Raw genomic sequence first — 18,070 nt, 5'->3', positions numbered from 1 at the left:
CTGGCTGAAGGAGCCCAGTTCCCTCAGCCTGTCCTGCAGGTGAGTGTTCCAGCCTCTGACCAGCTTGGTGGCCCTCCCCTGGATTCGCTGCTGTTTATCAGTGTCTTTCCTGTATTGGAGCAGCCAAAACTGGACACTGTATTCACATGCAGTCTAGCAAGTGCTGAGCAGAGGGGGACAATCCTTTCCCATTATATACTGACTGTGTGCTCGTGTGATACAGGCCAGGATACTGTTGGCCTGCTTTGCTGCCAGGACACACTGCTGGCTTATGCCCAGCTTGCTGTCTACCAAGACCCCCAGGTTGTTTTCAGCAGAGCTGCTCCCCAATCCGTCAGTATTTAGCCTGTATCATTACAGTGGGTTCTTTCTTCCCAAGTGGAGGACTCATCCTTGTTAAATTTCATAAAGTTCCTCTTGGCCCATTCTTCCAGCCTGTCTAGGTCCTTCTGAATGGCAGCTCTACCATCAAGTACATTGTTCCTACATTGTGGGAACAGTTTGGTGTCATCTGCAAATTTGACAAGAGCACACTTGGTCACCTCTTCCTTGATAAAGATGTCAAACAGGACGGATCCCGGTACTACATATCTAGTTATTTTTTCATAGCAGGCAATCAGGCTGGCCAGCCATGATTTACCTTTGATAAATCTATGCTGACTGTTCCTGATCATCACCTTCCTGTGCCCAGAAATGTGTTCAAGGAGAACTCGCTATGTGAGTTTCCTCGGGGCTAAATCAGGCTGACCAGCTTGAAGTTACCCAGCTTGATCTTTTTGGTCTTTTTTTGAGGATGGATACCACATTTGCCTTTTTCTAGAGCAACCTCCCCTGATGTCCATGACCTTTCAGAGATGGCAGAGACAGGCCTTGCAAGAGCACTGGACAGTTTGCTCAACATCCTTAGATGCAGCTTCTTGGGTCCCATGGACTTGTATGGGTGAAGTTCTCTCAAGCATTTCTGAATGTGTCAGCTCTTTCTGTAAGAGAGCCATACTTAACAATTACATGTATTTCTAGGTCTCTGTAGATGTTGTTCCCTCCATTGAGAGTTGGTTGACATTTTACACTTTAAGCAATTTTGTTTCCTTTCAAAATATTGTGCCTAATCACCTCCCAGGTCAATGTAATATTTGTTTAGCTGAAATTCACTTCAATTATGTCACTTCCTCTATGGAATCTTTCTGGAGTTTAATGGTCATGGTAAGAAAATCATGGTAATGGTGGTGGCAGCTCACGATTATGATAATGGATATAATTGTTTAGGTACAAGTAACTCTCTGATTTTATTTACAGAGCTGTTGATAATCTCAGCAGATGACCCTGAAGTTATAGACAGTGAAGACAGTGGACATTCACAACTGTATTTCTAAATTAGATAAGAAAATGAACAAAAAACAAGGCATGCCTTCCCAGTCTTGGTGTTAACTGTTTAAAATACATATATATATATAGTGTAGAATAAAATATTATATTATAAAGTCAGAGGAATCATTAAGAATATAATAAATACATATTAAGTTAACATACTAATCATATTTTAAACATTGCATATTTTAGAAAGTCATCACTTTTTTCCTGAATGACAAAACATTGATTTCAAGCTAAGTAAAAAAATTACAATTTATGTCATATTTTGTAATAAAGCAAAGCTAGCAATGCATAATAATGCTTTCAAAAAAATAACATTTTACTTGCAAGTCAGAGCCAGAGTTACATTTTTTCATTATATTCTTAGGAATAAATGCCCCAATTTTAATTATGCCTGAGAAAACTTGAACTATTTTAAATGTGAGTGAGATCTTTCCTGCTTAAAGCATGTATGCAACTTCTGCTTTTTGGTCATTGATTCATAAGTTATGAATGTACATTAGCTTCCCAGTCTTCTGCTGGTAAATTTTTATAATATTTTAAGAAATGCTAAAAGCACTGCAGTAAATTTGAGGAAGGAATCCACACATTGAGAAAATGTAGTGGTGGGGCATTAGGTACTTACATGAGAGATCTTTTTTGCCATTTATGTGTCTTCTTTCTGTTACCTCATCCAGAAGGCTGACGTAGTCTTCTGGTGAAGACCACTCAGATGTCTTGTCTTTCCTACTGTATATCCAGGCCTCTCTTCTTCCTAATTTTTGATGGTTATGACACACTCTCTAGCTCTAGAGGTTATGGAAAGCTATCATGCTGTCAAGTTGGAGTTTTGATACTTATTCAGTGTGAACAGGTCGGTGTTAGTAGATGCTACCATCTAGCTGTCTTAGTGCTTCTGCTTTCTAGCAAGAAGAGCTGGGTCTTTTTGACTTACCAGTCATACAGATGAGAAAACTGTGTGTGTCTCATTTGGGCTGTGTTATTTGCTTGTATGTGTGTACTTTCAGATGCAATTGCACCTGCTTACTGAGAGGCTTTCCTCCACTATGCTCCAGTGATAACTTATGTTAGTCTGTTTGACAGCGCTCTCAGGTAACAAAGTGCTCTCACAGATGGTGCCGATCCTTGCTGGGAAAGGCATTGAACAGTTCTTTTTAAGTCTAATGTTGACTGAGCTAGAGCTTTTCCTCTGCTCCACCAAAATGGTTTTCAGATAAAAGGTTAGTGGAAGCTGGCAGTAAAGCAGAGAACTGTATGTGTGGACCTTCAGTTCTTCCTTCCTGTGTGCATTATGCTGCAGTAGTCTATGCTAAATTACAGCTGCCATATCAACTAACTTGGCTGAGGCTTCTTTGAAATTTCTTGTCTTTTCAAATCTTGACTAACTTGGCTAGCATTGTGTTACCTGTAATCTTGAAACTTTACTTTTTAAATCCTTTTCCAGATCTACAGTAAACATGTTAATAGATTTTCTAGATTTTTTGCTTGACTTTGTTGATTCTAATTATGTAGACCTGGAGACAGTTCATAGCTATCTGTTTTAATTGGTTTTGCTCTGTACATGTAAAAGAAGAATTAAAAAAAAAAAACATATGCAGGTATATATCTCAGAATAAGAAATAGACAACTATGCTGCATTTAAACTTGTTATACTTTTAAAATTGCCAATTTATAGTGCTTTTCTTAAAAAAAATACAATTCAAATCATGTTGATATTTATTGCATTTGATCTGACACTCAGTATGTTTTGACTGCTCAAGAGAAATAGTGTAAGAGCTCAGAAATGCTAAAAGGGGGTGATACAGTGCTCTTCACTGTGCGTTCCTACAGTTTATGTCTGGTGGTTGTTGGTTCTCTCCATGAGCAGGTTCGGCACACTTAAGTTGTCAGAAGGCTTACCCAGTCAAAAATATGAAAAGCTTTTCTCCAAGTTAATGATTTTTTTTATAAGCTCATGAAAGTGTTTGCCAAAGTCAGAGAGGGGTAGGTCTGCACAATTGTAGGGAAGAAGGAGAGGATGAAGAAGCAAGCTTTCTCCTGTGTGGTATCACTACACCATTATATTGGTTCAACTACTTATGAATTCTCATCTTCAGCTTGCACAGACTTGAACTTAGAAATTGTTCAGAGCTTGATTTGAGCTTAAATTTAGCCTGAAAGCCAAAGCTGATGTCACCTTCAATGAATAATGAAGATTTGGCACCTTTTTGGTGTAGCTCTGTAGAATGTAAAATTCTTCAAAAGTGTTTATTATTACTTTTTTCTCTTTTTAAAAAGTTTTCACAATCTACTAGAGTAATAATCCTTTGTATTTTTGTTCTCTGTCTCTTTTCTCCAGTCGAGGCCTCTTGCCCTGCAGGACATTTTGTGAGGCAGCAAAAGAAGGCTGTGAACCAGTCCTGGGTATGGTAAATGCTTCTTGGCCAGAATTCCTGAAATGCTCTCAATTCCAAAACAAAACTGAAAATGACACCACTACAAGGGTATGCTTCTCACCACACCAAGAAAAAGGAAAGCAGTGTATGTTTCCATTCATAATGGTTACACTATGTTCATGAGTTCCTATTTAATAATGTATTTTTTATGGTGTAGGAAAAGCTCTGGGATGAAATTATTATTTCTGGTTTTGTTATTATGTTCCTTCACATTACTGTGATAAAGTCTGGTTGTCAGTTGGTTATAGTTTTGCTGTGCTTTAATTGTTAAGGCTGAATTTTTTTCAGACTTGTATTGATTTGAGGCTTTTTTGTTTTGCATCAAAAATTCTGAGCTGTTTCAAGGAAAGAAGGTAGGAAAAAAGTAATATGCCCTTTAAAAACATTCTGGTGACTACTTCTTTGCTAAGCTCTAGTAAATACAGGATTGTTATTTAGAGCAGGAACCTGATATACAGGCCAAATTTCAAGTGTATATCTTCTTTTTCCTTGCTGTAAAAATGAGCCCAGAACTGATTGAGAAGTGAACTTTTCAAAAATCATGGTTTGTGTACATCCACTCATAGAATCATAGAATCATAGAATCATTCAGGTTGGAAAAGACCTTTAAGATCATCAATTCCAACTGTTAACCTAACACTGCCAAGTCCACCACTAAACCATGTTCCCAAGTGCTGCATCTACATGTCTTTTAAATACCTCCAGGGATGGTGGCTCAACCACTTCTCTGGGCAGCCTGTTCCAATGCTTGACAACCCTTTCAGTGAAGAAATTTTTCCTAATATCCAATCTAAACCTCCCCTGGCACAACTTGAGGCCGTTTCCTCTTGTCCTATCACTTGTTACTTGGGAGAAGAAATTGACACCCACCTCGCTACAACCTCCGTTCAGATAGTTGTAGAGAGCGATAAGGTCTCCCCTGAGCCTCCTTTTCTCCACACTAGAATCATAGAATCATAGAATCATTAAGGTTGGAAAAGACCTCTAAGATCATCGAGTCCAACCGTCAACCCACCACCACCATGCCCACTACACCATGTCCCTAAGCACCTCATCTACACGTCTTTTAAATACTTCCAGGGATGGTGACTCAACCACTTCCCTGGGCAGCCTGTTCCAAGGCCTGACCACTCTTTCAGTAAAGAAATTTCTCCTAATGTCCAATCTAAACCTCTCTTGGTGAACTTGAGGCCATTTCCTCTCGTCCTATCGCTAGTTACTTGGGAGAAGAGACCAACACCCACCTCGCTACAACCTCCTTTCAGGTAGTTGTAGAACGCGATGAGGTCTCCCCTCAGCCTCCTCTTCTCCAGACTAAACAACCCCAGTTCCCTCAGCCACTCCTCATGAGACTTGTGCTCCAGGCCCTTCACCAGCTTCGTTGCCCTTCTCTGGACACACTCCAGCACCTCCATGTCCTTCTTGTAGTGAGGGGCCCAAAACTGAACACAGTATTCGAGGTGCGGCCTCACCACTGCCGAGTACAGGGGCACGATCACCTCCCTACTCCTGCTGGCCCCACTATTTCTGATACAGGCCAGGATACCATTGGCCTTCTTGGCCACCTGGGCACACTGCCGGCTCATGTTCAGCCAGGTGTCAACCAGCACCCCCAGGTCCTTTTCCTCTGGGCAGCTTTCCAGCCACTCTTGCCCAAGCCTGTAGCGTTGCCCGGGGTTGTTGTGGCCGAAATGCAGGACCCGGCACTTGGCCTTGTTGAACCTCATACAGTTGGCCTCGGCCCATCGATCCAGCCTGTCCAGGTCCCTCTGCAGAGCCTTCCTACCCTCCAGCAGATCAACACTCCCACCCAACTTGGTGTCATCTGCAAACTTACTGAGGGAGCACTCGATCCCCTCATCCAGATCATTGATGAAGATATTGAACAGGACCGTCCCCAGTACTGAGCCCTGGGGAACACCGCTCGTGACCGGTCGTCAACTGGATTTAACTCCGTTCACCACAACTCTCTGGGCTCGGCCGTCCAGCCAGTTTTTTACCCAGCGAAGAGTGCACCTGTCTAGGCCGTGAGCCGCCAGCTTCTCTAGGAGAATGCTGTGGGAGACAGTGTCAAAGGCTTTACTGAAGTCCAGGTAGACCACATCCACAGCCTTTCCCTCATCCACTAGGAGGGTCACCTGGTCATAGAAGGAGATCAGGTTGGTCAAGCAGGACCTGCCTTCCATGAACCCATGCTGGCTGGGCCTGATCCCCTGGTTGTCCCGCACATGGCTCGTGAGCACCCTTAAAACCAACCGCTCCATAATCTTCGCCGGCACCGAGGTCAGGCTGACCGGCCTGTAGTTCCCCAGATCCTCCTTCCGGCCCTTCTTGTAGATGGGTGTCACATTGGCAAGCCTCCAGTCGTCCGGGACCTCCCCAGTTAAGCAGGACTGCTGGTAAATGATGGAGAGCGGCTTGGCAAGCTCCTCCGCCAGCTCCCTCAGTACCCTCGGGTGGATCCCATCTGTCCCCATAGACTTGTGAGCGTCCAGGTGGCGCAGCAGGTCATTAACTGCTTCCTCTTGGATTATGGGGGGTTTATCCTGCTCTCCGTCCCTGTCTTCCAGCTCAGGGGGCTGAGTACCCTGAGGATAACTGCTCTGACTATTAAAGACTGAGGCAAAGAAGGCATTAAGTACCTCAGCCTTATCCTCGTCCTCGGTGGCAACGTTCCCCCCCGCATCCAATAGAGGATGGAGATTCTCCTTGGCTCTCCTTTTGTCATTAATATACTTGTAAAAGCATTTTTTGTTGTCTGTCATGACAGTGGCCAGGTTGAGTTCTAGCCGGGCTTTTGCCTTTCTAATTTCCTCTCTGCACGACCTAACGAGATCCGTGTACTCTTTTTGAGTTGCCTGCCCCTTCTTCCAAAGGTGATAAACTCTGCTTTTTTTTCCTGAGTCCCAGCCAGAGCTCCCCGTTCAGCCAGGCCGGTCGTCTTCCCCGCCCGTTCTTCTTACAGCACATGGGGACAGCCCGCTCTTGCGCCTTTAAGACTTCCTTCTTGAAGAACGTCCAGCCTTCCTGGACCCCTTTGCCCTTCAGGACTGTCTCCCAAGGGACCCTCTCGACCAGTGTCCTGAGCAGGCCAAAGTCCGCCCTCCGGAAGTCCATGGTAGCAGTTTTGCTGGCCCCCCTCCTTACTTCACTAAGTGTTCTATCATTTCATGGTTGCTAAGCCCAAGCCGGCCTCCGACCACCACATCTCCCACCAGTCCTTTTCTGTTTGTGAACAGCAGGTCAAGTGAGGCACCTCCCCTAGTGGGCTCGCTTACCAGGTCTTAAACAAGTTCAGTTGCCTCAGCTGCTCCTCATAAGACTTGTTCTCTAGACCTTTCACCAGCTTCGTTGCTCTTCTTTGGACATGCTCCAGCACCTCAGTGTCCTTCTTGTAGTGAGGGGTCCAAAACTGAACACAGTATTCGAGCTGTGGCCTCACCAGTGCTGAGTACAAGGGGACAATCGCTGCCCTATTCCTGCTGGCCACACTATTTCTGATACAAGCCAGGATGCTATTGGCCTTCTTGGCCACCTGGGCACACTGCTGGTTCATGTTCAGTCTGGTGTCAACTAACACCCCCAGGTCCTTTTCTGCCAGGCAGCTTTCCAGGCACTCTCTAAGTACAAGTTATTTCCATCCCCTCAGAGTTGCTGCTCTGTTCTCTAGATCCAAATCTAGGTGAGATCTGACTTGAGAGCAGCAAGCCTGACTCTTTTTTCTCATTGACCCCATTGCTGGAGTTCTCTTACTGGCATCTGAGACTTTACTGTTGATATGCATCATCCCATGAGCCTAAGTGACAGAGGTCCATCTGTGTTTCTTTGTTAATGACTTCTGGGTGACAATAAACAAGAACAAATGATATGATGAAAATTGCTTTTCAATTTTGTTTGAAAAACCTAAGAAGTTATACACTCAAAACTATATTAAAAGATCAGTGAAGTTATACAGTATATCTTTGAATGTTAGTTAATGCTACAATTAAGATTGCTTGTATATCCTGGGGTATCTCCTTGCACTTTCTGAATATGCATAATGTTATAGTCTTAAATTATTGGACCAAGTCTTTTTACTAGTTGGATTCTCTCCATCTGTTAGGGCATGTTTTGAGGGGTCATGAAGTAAAGGAGGCTGTTGTCCATACCTACCTTCACCTGTGGGAACATTTGTAATGGCTGAGGTGGGGAAATATACAAAGAGGGATTGTGTCCTGTTGAAGGCAGTTGAATGCTTTTCAGGAAAATTGAACACTATCACCAAGTCTTTTGTGGGGTTCCTATGGGATTTTGGGAAAGTTGCTGTAGTGAAAGCCACTGGGAGCTGTGTTTTAACCATGTGATATAAATAGATGCTAAATATGCTGAAAAATGAAGTCTAATGGATCTTGCCAATGGGAATCATAAGCAAGTAATTATAAAAATGCATTTTTTTTTCCATGCCTTAACTTCCCTTTGTTAAATGGGAATAAAACTGTCCTTTTAGCTCACAGGGATGTTGTAACCATATGTGCTTTGATGCCTTGGGTATCATAGTGATGAACATCATAGGAATTAGGAGTACAATAATTTTGTCTTCATGGCAGGTTCAAATAACAAATAATGTAAGAGGCTGTAGCATAAATACATAAGTATGGTAAGGGGTTGTACATTGAACAATGAGTGACTAGCATATCATTAATTGAGCACGCTCATACTGGGCACAGAATGAGGTATAATTCTGAAAAAGCAACAGAATGTTAGAGACCTGGGTTTCATGCATATGTGGTACACAGACTGAATACAAGGTATGATACAAATATACCTCTTAAATTTTGACAAATTATAGCTGGCTGAAGTGTTCAAAAGCCCCACCAAATCTAGATAGCTCAACTTTTAGATCAAGCCAGAAGGGATTGCTGACTTCTGAAACTTTCAAGTTTCAGAATATCTCTGGCTAAAATCATATATTTAATACTGCTAGAGAAGAAGTTTGTTAGAGTAGTGCCTGGTTGATGATTCTTCCATAATCTGTATGGCAGGATTTATATCTATCTGGTAGTGAACGACACGAATTACAGAGAAGTACACAGTGGAAGCTTGCTTTTCGCACTAGGGGAAAATATCGAGCCAGTTGTGAGATTCACTGCCCCTACCTGGCAGACTGTGGAGACCCAGGCTACTTATTGGCAGTTCTGACATCCTGTTGTATAAAACAAAAGCCATTTTAAATTCATTTTTTTCATGAACTATTGCGCATGATGCTTGGATATGAATAGTTTTCGTGTAGAATGATAGACTATAGAGAATACTTTGACTTTTTTTATTTAAAAGAATGGTTCTGATGTGATTCCTCTGTGACTGAAAAAGGTGAGAGACCAGATTCACTAGGCTGTTTCTCCTACAGAAATAAATTATGCTGTAGTTGAATATTTCTTTCTGTAATTTGTATATTTGAAAAAATTTACTTCTCTGAACACAGTAGAACGAAACAGCAGGGGTCGGTTCACTGTTCCAATCCCTTTTTACCTAGTACTCAGACCAAAGCGCTCTTCATGCTCTTCTCAGGACTCAGTTCCTGGAAATTCCAAGAGCATGTCCTTGGCATATGGCTGCTTATGTCTCAACTTTGTGGTTTCTTTTCAGGACTAATGCCTCCAGATTACGTGCAGTGAAACCCTCCCTGCCCACATATGCCTTGCATATAATTTGTTTTGTGTGATGATGTAATTATTTTTTGGGGCTTTAGTTATTTCTTATATTTATCAGAAATAAGGTCTGGCTGCTATTCCTGCTTGTTTTAGCACAGTGTCACCCAATCCAAACCAAAATTTTCTCTTGATTATTTTTGTCTGATTGTGACTAAATACTCTATATCCTCCACATTTTCTGAATTGAAAATTATCACTCCTCCAAAAAATCCTTGAACCCCACATGCTTTTCGAAGCTCTATTGGAGAACGTATGCTTGACTGATCTTCTAGTTAGAATCCCCAGAATTGTCCCTGGGGACAATTACCAGCTTTCCTGAAAAATGTTTATTAGTTAGAATTGGGATTTTCTAGTGGATATATACTTGTTCATGTGTCACTGCTGATATTCATCTCTTTGTCTAGATTTTTCCTCCACAGGCATTGCAAATCGAGTGCACGTTACCACTATGGAGAAACTATTATGACATACATTCCCGATGTGACTGCAGATGTACTGAATGTACTGGAAAATCTGAGCCATGTGCCATTATAGTAAAACCATCCGAGTGTACAAAATGAGTCACAGAGAAAAAGGTGCTGTTCTGTAGACAGGGCTGCATCAGTCAGGTTGATATCCTTTCACACAAGTGACAAGTGAATACCCAGTAGGTGAGAAAATCAGCTACTCTGAAAATAGTTTTAGGAATCCAGCTGTTGAGATTTAAGATAGATGGTTGAACTGGTTTCACAGTTCTAATGAGTTGTGAGCATGTAAGGGAGTGAGGGGGAAGCATCATCATTCATTCATTCCACATGAATCCAATAATGTGTTCTGGGGGGGAGTAATCTCAGAAACATTCCTGGGGGCTGCTATACATATCCCTACTCACAGAAATATTCCAGCTCTGTTTTTTTTTCTTTCAACTGTCACTGTGTTTTTCTGTTATTTTATTTGCTGTGACCAGCCAACATAGCTGATGCAGTTAAAACTGTGGAGAAGAAACTGACAGTAGCTTGAATGAGAAGTAAAGCAACACAATGAGCTGACTTACATTAGCGTGGAGCTCTCACAAAAGCCCTGAAATTATTTTTCAGTTAATTTAAATGGTAAAATGCTTTTAAAAGCAGCAGTGAATATGATGCTTCTGCTCTTTATACAGTGAAACTCTGTAAGCGACAGTATGGAACTGTCAATGTTCACTTTTGTATTAATAGTAAAGAGGCATTATGAATGTCTGTTTCCGTGAAAAAATGGTGCACAAGAGGCCTGAACTGCACTTCATAGCCATAAGATTTGTAATAAATAATACTGTTTAAATTATATAAAAGACACAGTACATTAAAATTTAAATGTAGAATATAGATTCTATTGCATTGTTATGTTGCATATTATCTATACTGTTAGTTCTTAAAGTATATACAAAAAAGTATATGACAAAAATCAATGAGACCTTTTTTCCAGTAAGAAACTGTTTTTAAATAGCTATCAGTTGTGCCAAATTATGAAAATATTTTTCATAACATTTTTTCCAAGAACAAATTTACTGTTTTGTCTTAGGAGATTTTATCTCTCCACAGAATTTTTTTGCAATGTTTTAAGTAGTGAAAGTTAAATATATGAAATATATTTTTTTCAGGTACCTTTTATTGCAAATCCTCCTGCGATCACGGTTTCATGCCTATTGGAGTGAATGTTATGGATTTTAGTCCTGATGCAGATTTAATGGAGACATTAACTTACTTTTTTTTCTTTATGTTAGTTTCTTAAAAAATATTGCTCTTTTCTTTGTGTTTTTTTTTTCTGAACAATGTAAGAGAGGGACTTTACATGCTGTAATGGTTTCTGGGTATTCTAATAATTCCTATAAACTATGAATGCATATGCCTTCCTATTAGTAGTTAAACTTTAAATCTGTAAAAAGGAATGAATAAAAAAAAAGGAATCATGAAAAGGAATGAAAGTAAGTATGTGTCTAGGTAACACATGACATTGTAAGTAGTATTAAATTATAAATTATAAGTAGTATTAAATTATATAAGTATTAAATTATAACTTTTCTGTTCCGTAAGACAAATAAATCTTTGCGAACTTTTTACTCACTGGTTATTACAGAAGTTTTTCAGTTGGATGCAGTCTTTTAATTAATTTTTTCTGGTTAGAAAAGTGTGGGAAAACCATTGCTGATAACCTGGATAACCTCCCTTCTTGGCAAAAACATAGAAATTAATTATTGTACATGTTGATAAATGCCCTACAATGTTCAAGGGCATGAAAGGGCTAAATGCATGAATAATTGGAGTGAGCTCTTTCAGCTGTTTGAAGATGCCACCACAGGAGCTCTTAGCCTGTTTCAAGCTGGATAAGAAGCATTTAATTGGAGCACCACATTAAGAATATTAGCAACAGTCATTAACAGTTAATGTATAACATTTTAAGATGCTGTAAAAACAACAAATAGTTAATAGATGTATTAATGCCACAACTATAGACTTCAGCAGTACTTCTCTCTTATAATAGCATCGCCTTTACCCAAGTTTAGCTTTGAGTTTTGCAGTAACTCAGCCGAACAGTTCAAACTTTCTTCTAGTGCCTGTCATCATACGTTATCTTGTCCTGCATAAGCTGCAATAGCGCAAACAATACAGAAAATACTCAAGAGAATTAATGTATAACGTGTACAAGGAAACTACTAATTTTCTTAACCAAATATGTTTAACTAATGCAGATCTTGTTTTGTTTTGTTCCAGGAATCAAACTCCAATGAAAATTGTTCTGATACTCTTTTTTTCTATGGTGCCCAGTTTATCTTCTAGGATTTTTCACACTGGTATTAATTTAGAGAATTGTCTTTGAGGAGTACCTTTGAGCAGAGATTCAAAGGCAGTATCTGGTTACAACCAGGTATTTATTTTTCTGTTGGCAATGTGAAGCTACTTATACACACCCAACGCAGAATTTATTTGAGAAAAAGCTTTTAAAATCAGGAAAACATTATCTTTCTTTTGTGGCCTTGCATTCACTTAATTCAGTGAAAAGAAAAGAAAGGTGTTCTGTGTATGTGTGACATTGATACTGATCAGCTGCAAATACAGCCATAGTGGAATAAATTTTTGCGGGAGACAAAATGTTTTTCAGGCTTGTGGTGGTGTTTCATGTGAAGAAACATTCACAGTTGAAAAAACTGTTTCCCCCAAGCACTCATTGTTTACTTCTGTTAACTCCGCATTATATTTTATTGTGTCCTTTGATTTTGTTTTTTCTCCCATTCTGCCGCCCCCACCATTTATCTCTGCCTGCCTTCCTGTTCTTTGCCTGTTTCTTTTCCAGCTTGGAATTTCCTATGTGGCCTTTTTAGGCCACTTAAATTGAGTGGAAGAGAAAGGTCTTTTGTGTTCTTTCTCCCACAGTATTTTGCATTGTAAGGAAATAGAGAAATGGACAGTTTCTTGGGGGAAAGGAGTTGCCAACTTTCCTAATTCTGTGATCGTGATCCTAGATCAAAACTTTCTAGAACTGACAGCTACAAGATGTAGCTGTACCACAGGGTACATAGGGTATAGGAAGGAGATGATGAAAATTTGCAGGCAAGAGAATATAGGGATTCCTCTGTGTCCCACTGTGCTATTGTGACTGCATTGAGTTGGACAAAAACTCCATCTATCGTGTAATGCTGACTCCAAAAGCTGCCAAAATCAGACGCCCAGAGAAGAATAGGAGAACAAGGCAAGACTATGTGGCAATACTTTTCCAAAATACTCCTGCATTTTCCATCTGTTTGAGATTCAAGGACTTTTCTGTAATTTGTGACCCACCATAGATTTTTCTTCTTAATTTGTCCCTTTGTTTCATGAATCTATGTACATTTTAGCATCCATAGTATCCTGTTGTAAAGTGTTACAGTTTATCTATGCATTGTATGAAGAGTACCACCTTTTGGTTGTTTTAAAGGCAATTTTATTTTTTACCTCCTAGTTCTTTCATAGCATTAGACAGTGAATGTTGTCTCCTCTTCACTTCGAAAAAAAATTAGCAGCACTTTTCAAGGATATACAGTGCTTTATCTGTTGCTATACCTTGAAATGCAACCAGATGTCAATCTTGAGGATGGTAGAATAATATGTTTATTTCAGTCTGTGCTATCTGCAGCTTTCCAGGGACCTGCCCGCATAATCTTCTATAGATGGCATTCCAGTAATCTAGCTGGGAAGTACAGCACAGAAATGATCTTGGCTCCTCAGAGACACTTTTAATAGTACACTAGACACAAGTGAAATAAAGCACTTTTTGCCACCAATGGTGTTTAGTCAGGGATTTTGGAAACTTTTCCAGATTGTAGACCTTTCTGGGGAAGGTCAAAATCAAGCAAGTTTCTCTATCAGCAAGGATTGCTTCCATTTTCTTTGGGTTCCTTTTACCTAACATTGTTTCTTCTTCAGGAGTTTGGGTGTGTGAATATTTGCATGATTATATTAATAAATATGTGAATTATTGACAGAAGTATCAATAATTAACATTTCCCAGCACATTCCTTTATAATAACACCTTTACAATTTTTAATAATTTTGGCAAATTTGAGTGGAATGGTCCATAATTTTTTTACTTCAGACATCTATTTCAGCCTTGATTTTTTCTTCTGCTTTGTTTCAAGCAGTCCCAGCATTTCTGAGTATGCAGCTGTTTCCCTGTGTTCAAGAAAGTCTTATAAATGGTTGCATATCTAAATTGTCTAGTTTACAGATCAAATATCGGAATTCAACATTCAACAAAAGTGTTTGTTTTACAGCATAAGACAAGGCTTTTATAATTTCCATTAAAATCTGATCTTTGGAGGTATGATCGAATTGTCAACCTTCTGAAAACCTCTCCTTGCACAAGCTTAGTAGAAAGCAGAAATTACATTCATTGGAGGTACTGTTCACAGTGTGTGTGCCCTGAACACTGCACTGACTGGACCAAACATACCCAGTCATCACCTATTAGAAGACTGCAAGAGGTCAGATTAATTTTTCTTGAAGTTCCTTCTGATTGCTGCTGGGTGCTAAAACTGAGAGAAGGAAAAGTGATTTCATTCTTCCTCTTGTTTGCATATAACATACAAGATAAATAGGAAGATACTCACTTTAAGTAAGAAGAAATGGAGAAGTGGATTGAGATGGAAATCAGAATCGATAGGAGCAGATACGATAGAGATGTATTAGGAAGGGAAAGTCAGTATGATTTATAAGTGCTTGAACACACTTTTGTTCACAGCCCAGAAATGAATATGGGACTCCAGAATCTTTGCTCTTCTGATATGTAGGAAAAATGGTCAGATAAATATCCTTCCTGTTTTTTACTGTTGTTCTCCCAGGCCAAATTGTCATATTCACACAGAAGGTAGAAGTCTGTTTTGTTGCTCTTTTAGTACCAGTGAAGATCTGTACTGATAGAGATCTGTAAGCAAATCAAGATGGTTCCTTTAATGGTTCTTTTTGATCTGTTTATGCTGTTTTCTTTTTTGAACATGCAGGAAATTGCATAAAAGCCCAAGTTAGAAGTTGCCTTTTCAACCTCAAACAGCCTTTCTTGTATGATGAATGACAATCTTTTGATTATGTTATCATATTCTATTTTTACCTGACATCATCGTCTGTGGGATAAACACTGGTCTACAGGGAAGTAGAACCCATACTTAGGAAGGCTATTGTTTCTAGGGCCCCCTGCATGGCTTACTGATTGTAGCAATTGGAAAGTGCAATGCATAAGGCAGGGAACTGGAGAAACAAAAATGATTGGTTCATAATAAAGAAAATATGATGTTATAATATAGAATGAGATTCTTTCCCTGTCACTGTTGCAGAGACCATGTGTAATGTTGAGCAAGGCACTGGAATAAAAATTTTCTCAACTGTTCTTTGCACACTTTGGATTAATAGACTCTTCATTTGTATAACTGGGGTTTATTTGCAACTGGAACATGCTATTGCAGCTACAAGTAAAGGTAACAGGAGCTATTCTTGGAACATGTAAAATAACATCTGAGTCTTGTCTTTACTCTCCAGAAGAAAAAAAATCACATACTGACATGTCTTAGATTGGACAATTGAAGTTATTATTCATTATTTCTTATAACTTTCACCTTAATAACTCAGTGCCTCATTTTATTCCCCTGTAAAATGAGTATGTGAATGCTATCTAATCTTATGCTGCTGTTAAGACTATCATATTTTGCAGTTTGTAATACCCTTCCAAAAATGGTAGAATAGGGTGAGGCTGTAACTCTTCAGTTAGAAGTTAGGAGACATGTCCAACCACACAGTGGGTAGTGAGGGAACCTACTGAGGAGCACATTATAAGGGTGGGCAAAAGGATGGTTTTGTCCTACCTTGCTTCTGGTTAAGGGGCACAAACATTAAATGGCACAAACTAGTTGAAAAATTTTGTTTTAAAGTCTTTTATGTATTTTGGGCACCTTTCTGTAAAGTTAGAAAATATATTGCATAAGTAGCTTTCACTGCAATGACCATGGCCCCATTACACAACTGGAAAATAATGCTTTTATTGCAAAATCAAAATCATGTGCTGCCCAAGTGGAGAGTGCACCTGAGAATGTAATAGAAAAGGTTTTGAAATTATTTACATAAGTTTTTATTACAAACATGTTTTTCATACAAGGGGATGTGTGTGTCAGTTGACTAAGTCTAAGATTACCCTGTTTCTTGGGGATGATAAAATAATATTTCAAGCTTAGAAAAGCATGTAAATATGTTGAAAAAAAAATCCCCTGCTGCCAAAAGTTAAGAGTAAAAATGAAAGTGCTGAGAGAGTGTGTGTGTGTATCCATTGCCACAGTGCAATAGAAAGGACTGCTATGCTGGGACCACAAACAAAACTGGAAATCTGGATAATTAATTGCACTTGCAGTCAGTGCAAGCTGGAGCTATTTGTCATCTTTGAAAAACACACTTTGCATGTTTAGGCATGTCCGGTGCTCAGCGGTACATCACAGCATCCACTGTGCACCTAGTGGTTTGGCAAATTGTGAAGTATATCACGTTGCTATACAGAAAAGCTGATCGTGAGCAGAAATGATTGTATTTTTTCGAGGCACATTAAAGGCTCCTTCTTTAGTCCCAAGGGCAGATTTAACATGTGTAATAGTCTTTTCATGACTGCCTGTTGAGGTCTTTTTAAAATGGGTCGTTCACTGACAGCAGTTTTAAATGGCTTTGTTCTATCTCAAAAATTGTATTGTTTTCATTAAGATTTATTTTTTAGGTTTTCCTCTTGACCTTCTTGCATTCAGTGATGTTCCTCTGAGAGCTATCCTGATGTTTCCCAAAATGGAAATATGTTTCAATCCCTGTGGGAAATCTTGAATATCAATTCATCAGTGTGAAAATAAGTTCATAAGACTCCAGCAGCATTAACTTCGTAGTGCTGAGGCTAATGATTTTTCTCCTCAAAGAGCCCAAGAAAAGAGAGCAGTTTTTTCATCTTTTTATAGGTATAGAGCTAAAGCACAGATTGCCTGAATTGTCCAAGGTGATGCAAAAAGTTTGCAGCAGAGCTGGGAAGAGAACCTTTTATCTCTGGAACACATAAAAGATTCCTTTTTCCAAAACAACATTTTGCCTTGCCTAGGCATTTTTTTATGGCGTTGCTTCATAGTGCTTTCATAAATCAGCTAATCTTTAACAAATAAGATCACGTATGGATTTTTTGCAAGTGGCTGATTTTTTTCACTATTAAAAATCAAGTCAAGCTTATGGTATTTAAAAGACAAGGCATCAAATTCAATTTTACTAGAGAAAGTAATGAGTAAGAAACTTTCTGTCTGCACCTCAACCACAAAATAATGGGGAATGTTTTATAAATCAGAAAATAGAAAAGGAAGAATTTTAGGGAAAAGGATGATAGAGACTTGTACTGTGTAAGGGAATATTAGCTGTATTTGCAGGTGGGATTTTCCTTAAAATGAGGCAGTGGTATTTCCATCAGATTTAAGAGCAGTTATCATGAGAGAGATAATACTTTGCAACTGTGAAAATGATAATATACTGACAACAGAAGGTGACTTTGCACCCTACTGAAAATCTAAATCAGCCCTTCTAGATGTCAAAACATGATTGTTCACTTTTAATGAAGGGAACAAACCAGTTATTAATATTCTAATGTCTAGGAGTTGGGTTATTTGGAGGGTGCTCAGGAAAGAGTAGTTTTAAAAAAAGTGAATGCTCACTTTGCAAATGGAGGCATACCTAATACACTGCGCAGGGACAATGGACACACTACTTTTGTGGTGAAAGATGTCTTCCACGTGTACTGTGAAGTCATGGAAAGGCAGAGGTGACATCTGGGATAACTGAAAGAATAATGGAGAACTGAGAACAAGGATGTTGCCTGAACAGGATACCTGCCTATCAATATCACATTATTTTTCTAATATAGCTGGCCAGAGGCATCAAACAGCTCTTGGAACTTGAGATACGTCTTTGACTGCCAGGTAGCATCAGAAATAAGGCACCACGAGGAGCCAGGCTGAGCAATCAGCCTGCTGTAACCCAACAGCCAAGGACCTGAGGTCACCATCAGGGAGCAGCAGGAGCGGGG

At 39.5% G+C, this 18,070-nt stretch overlaps 1 protein-coding gene across 2 annotated transcripts in view; it reads left to right on the top strand.

The window, feature by feature from the left end:
- CORIN (corin, serine peptidase) overlaps positions 1 to 18,070 on the top strand; it is a 159,122-nt gene that overhangs the window by 81,860 nt on the left and 59,192 nt on the right. For both annotated transcript variants that reach the window (XM_075150550.1, XM_075150551.1), the window contains exon 5: positions 3,710 to 3,891. In XM_075150550.1, the coding sequence (XP_075006651.1) occupies positions 3,710 to 3,891 (182 nt within the window). The remainder of the gene's footprint in view (positions 1 to 3,709; positions 3,892 to 18,070) is intronic.

Source organism: Calonectris borealis, chromosome 4, assembly GCF_964195595.1.
Source record: "Calonectris borealis chromosome 4, bCalBor7.hap1.2, whole genome shotgun sequence".
Taxonomy (NCBI): Eukaryota; Metazoa; Chordata; class Aves; order Procellariiformes; family Procellariidae; genus Calonectris; species Calonectris borealis.
Note: the sequence above shows the minus strand (reverse complement) of the source record. Positions and strands in the feature narration are given on the sequence as shown.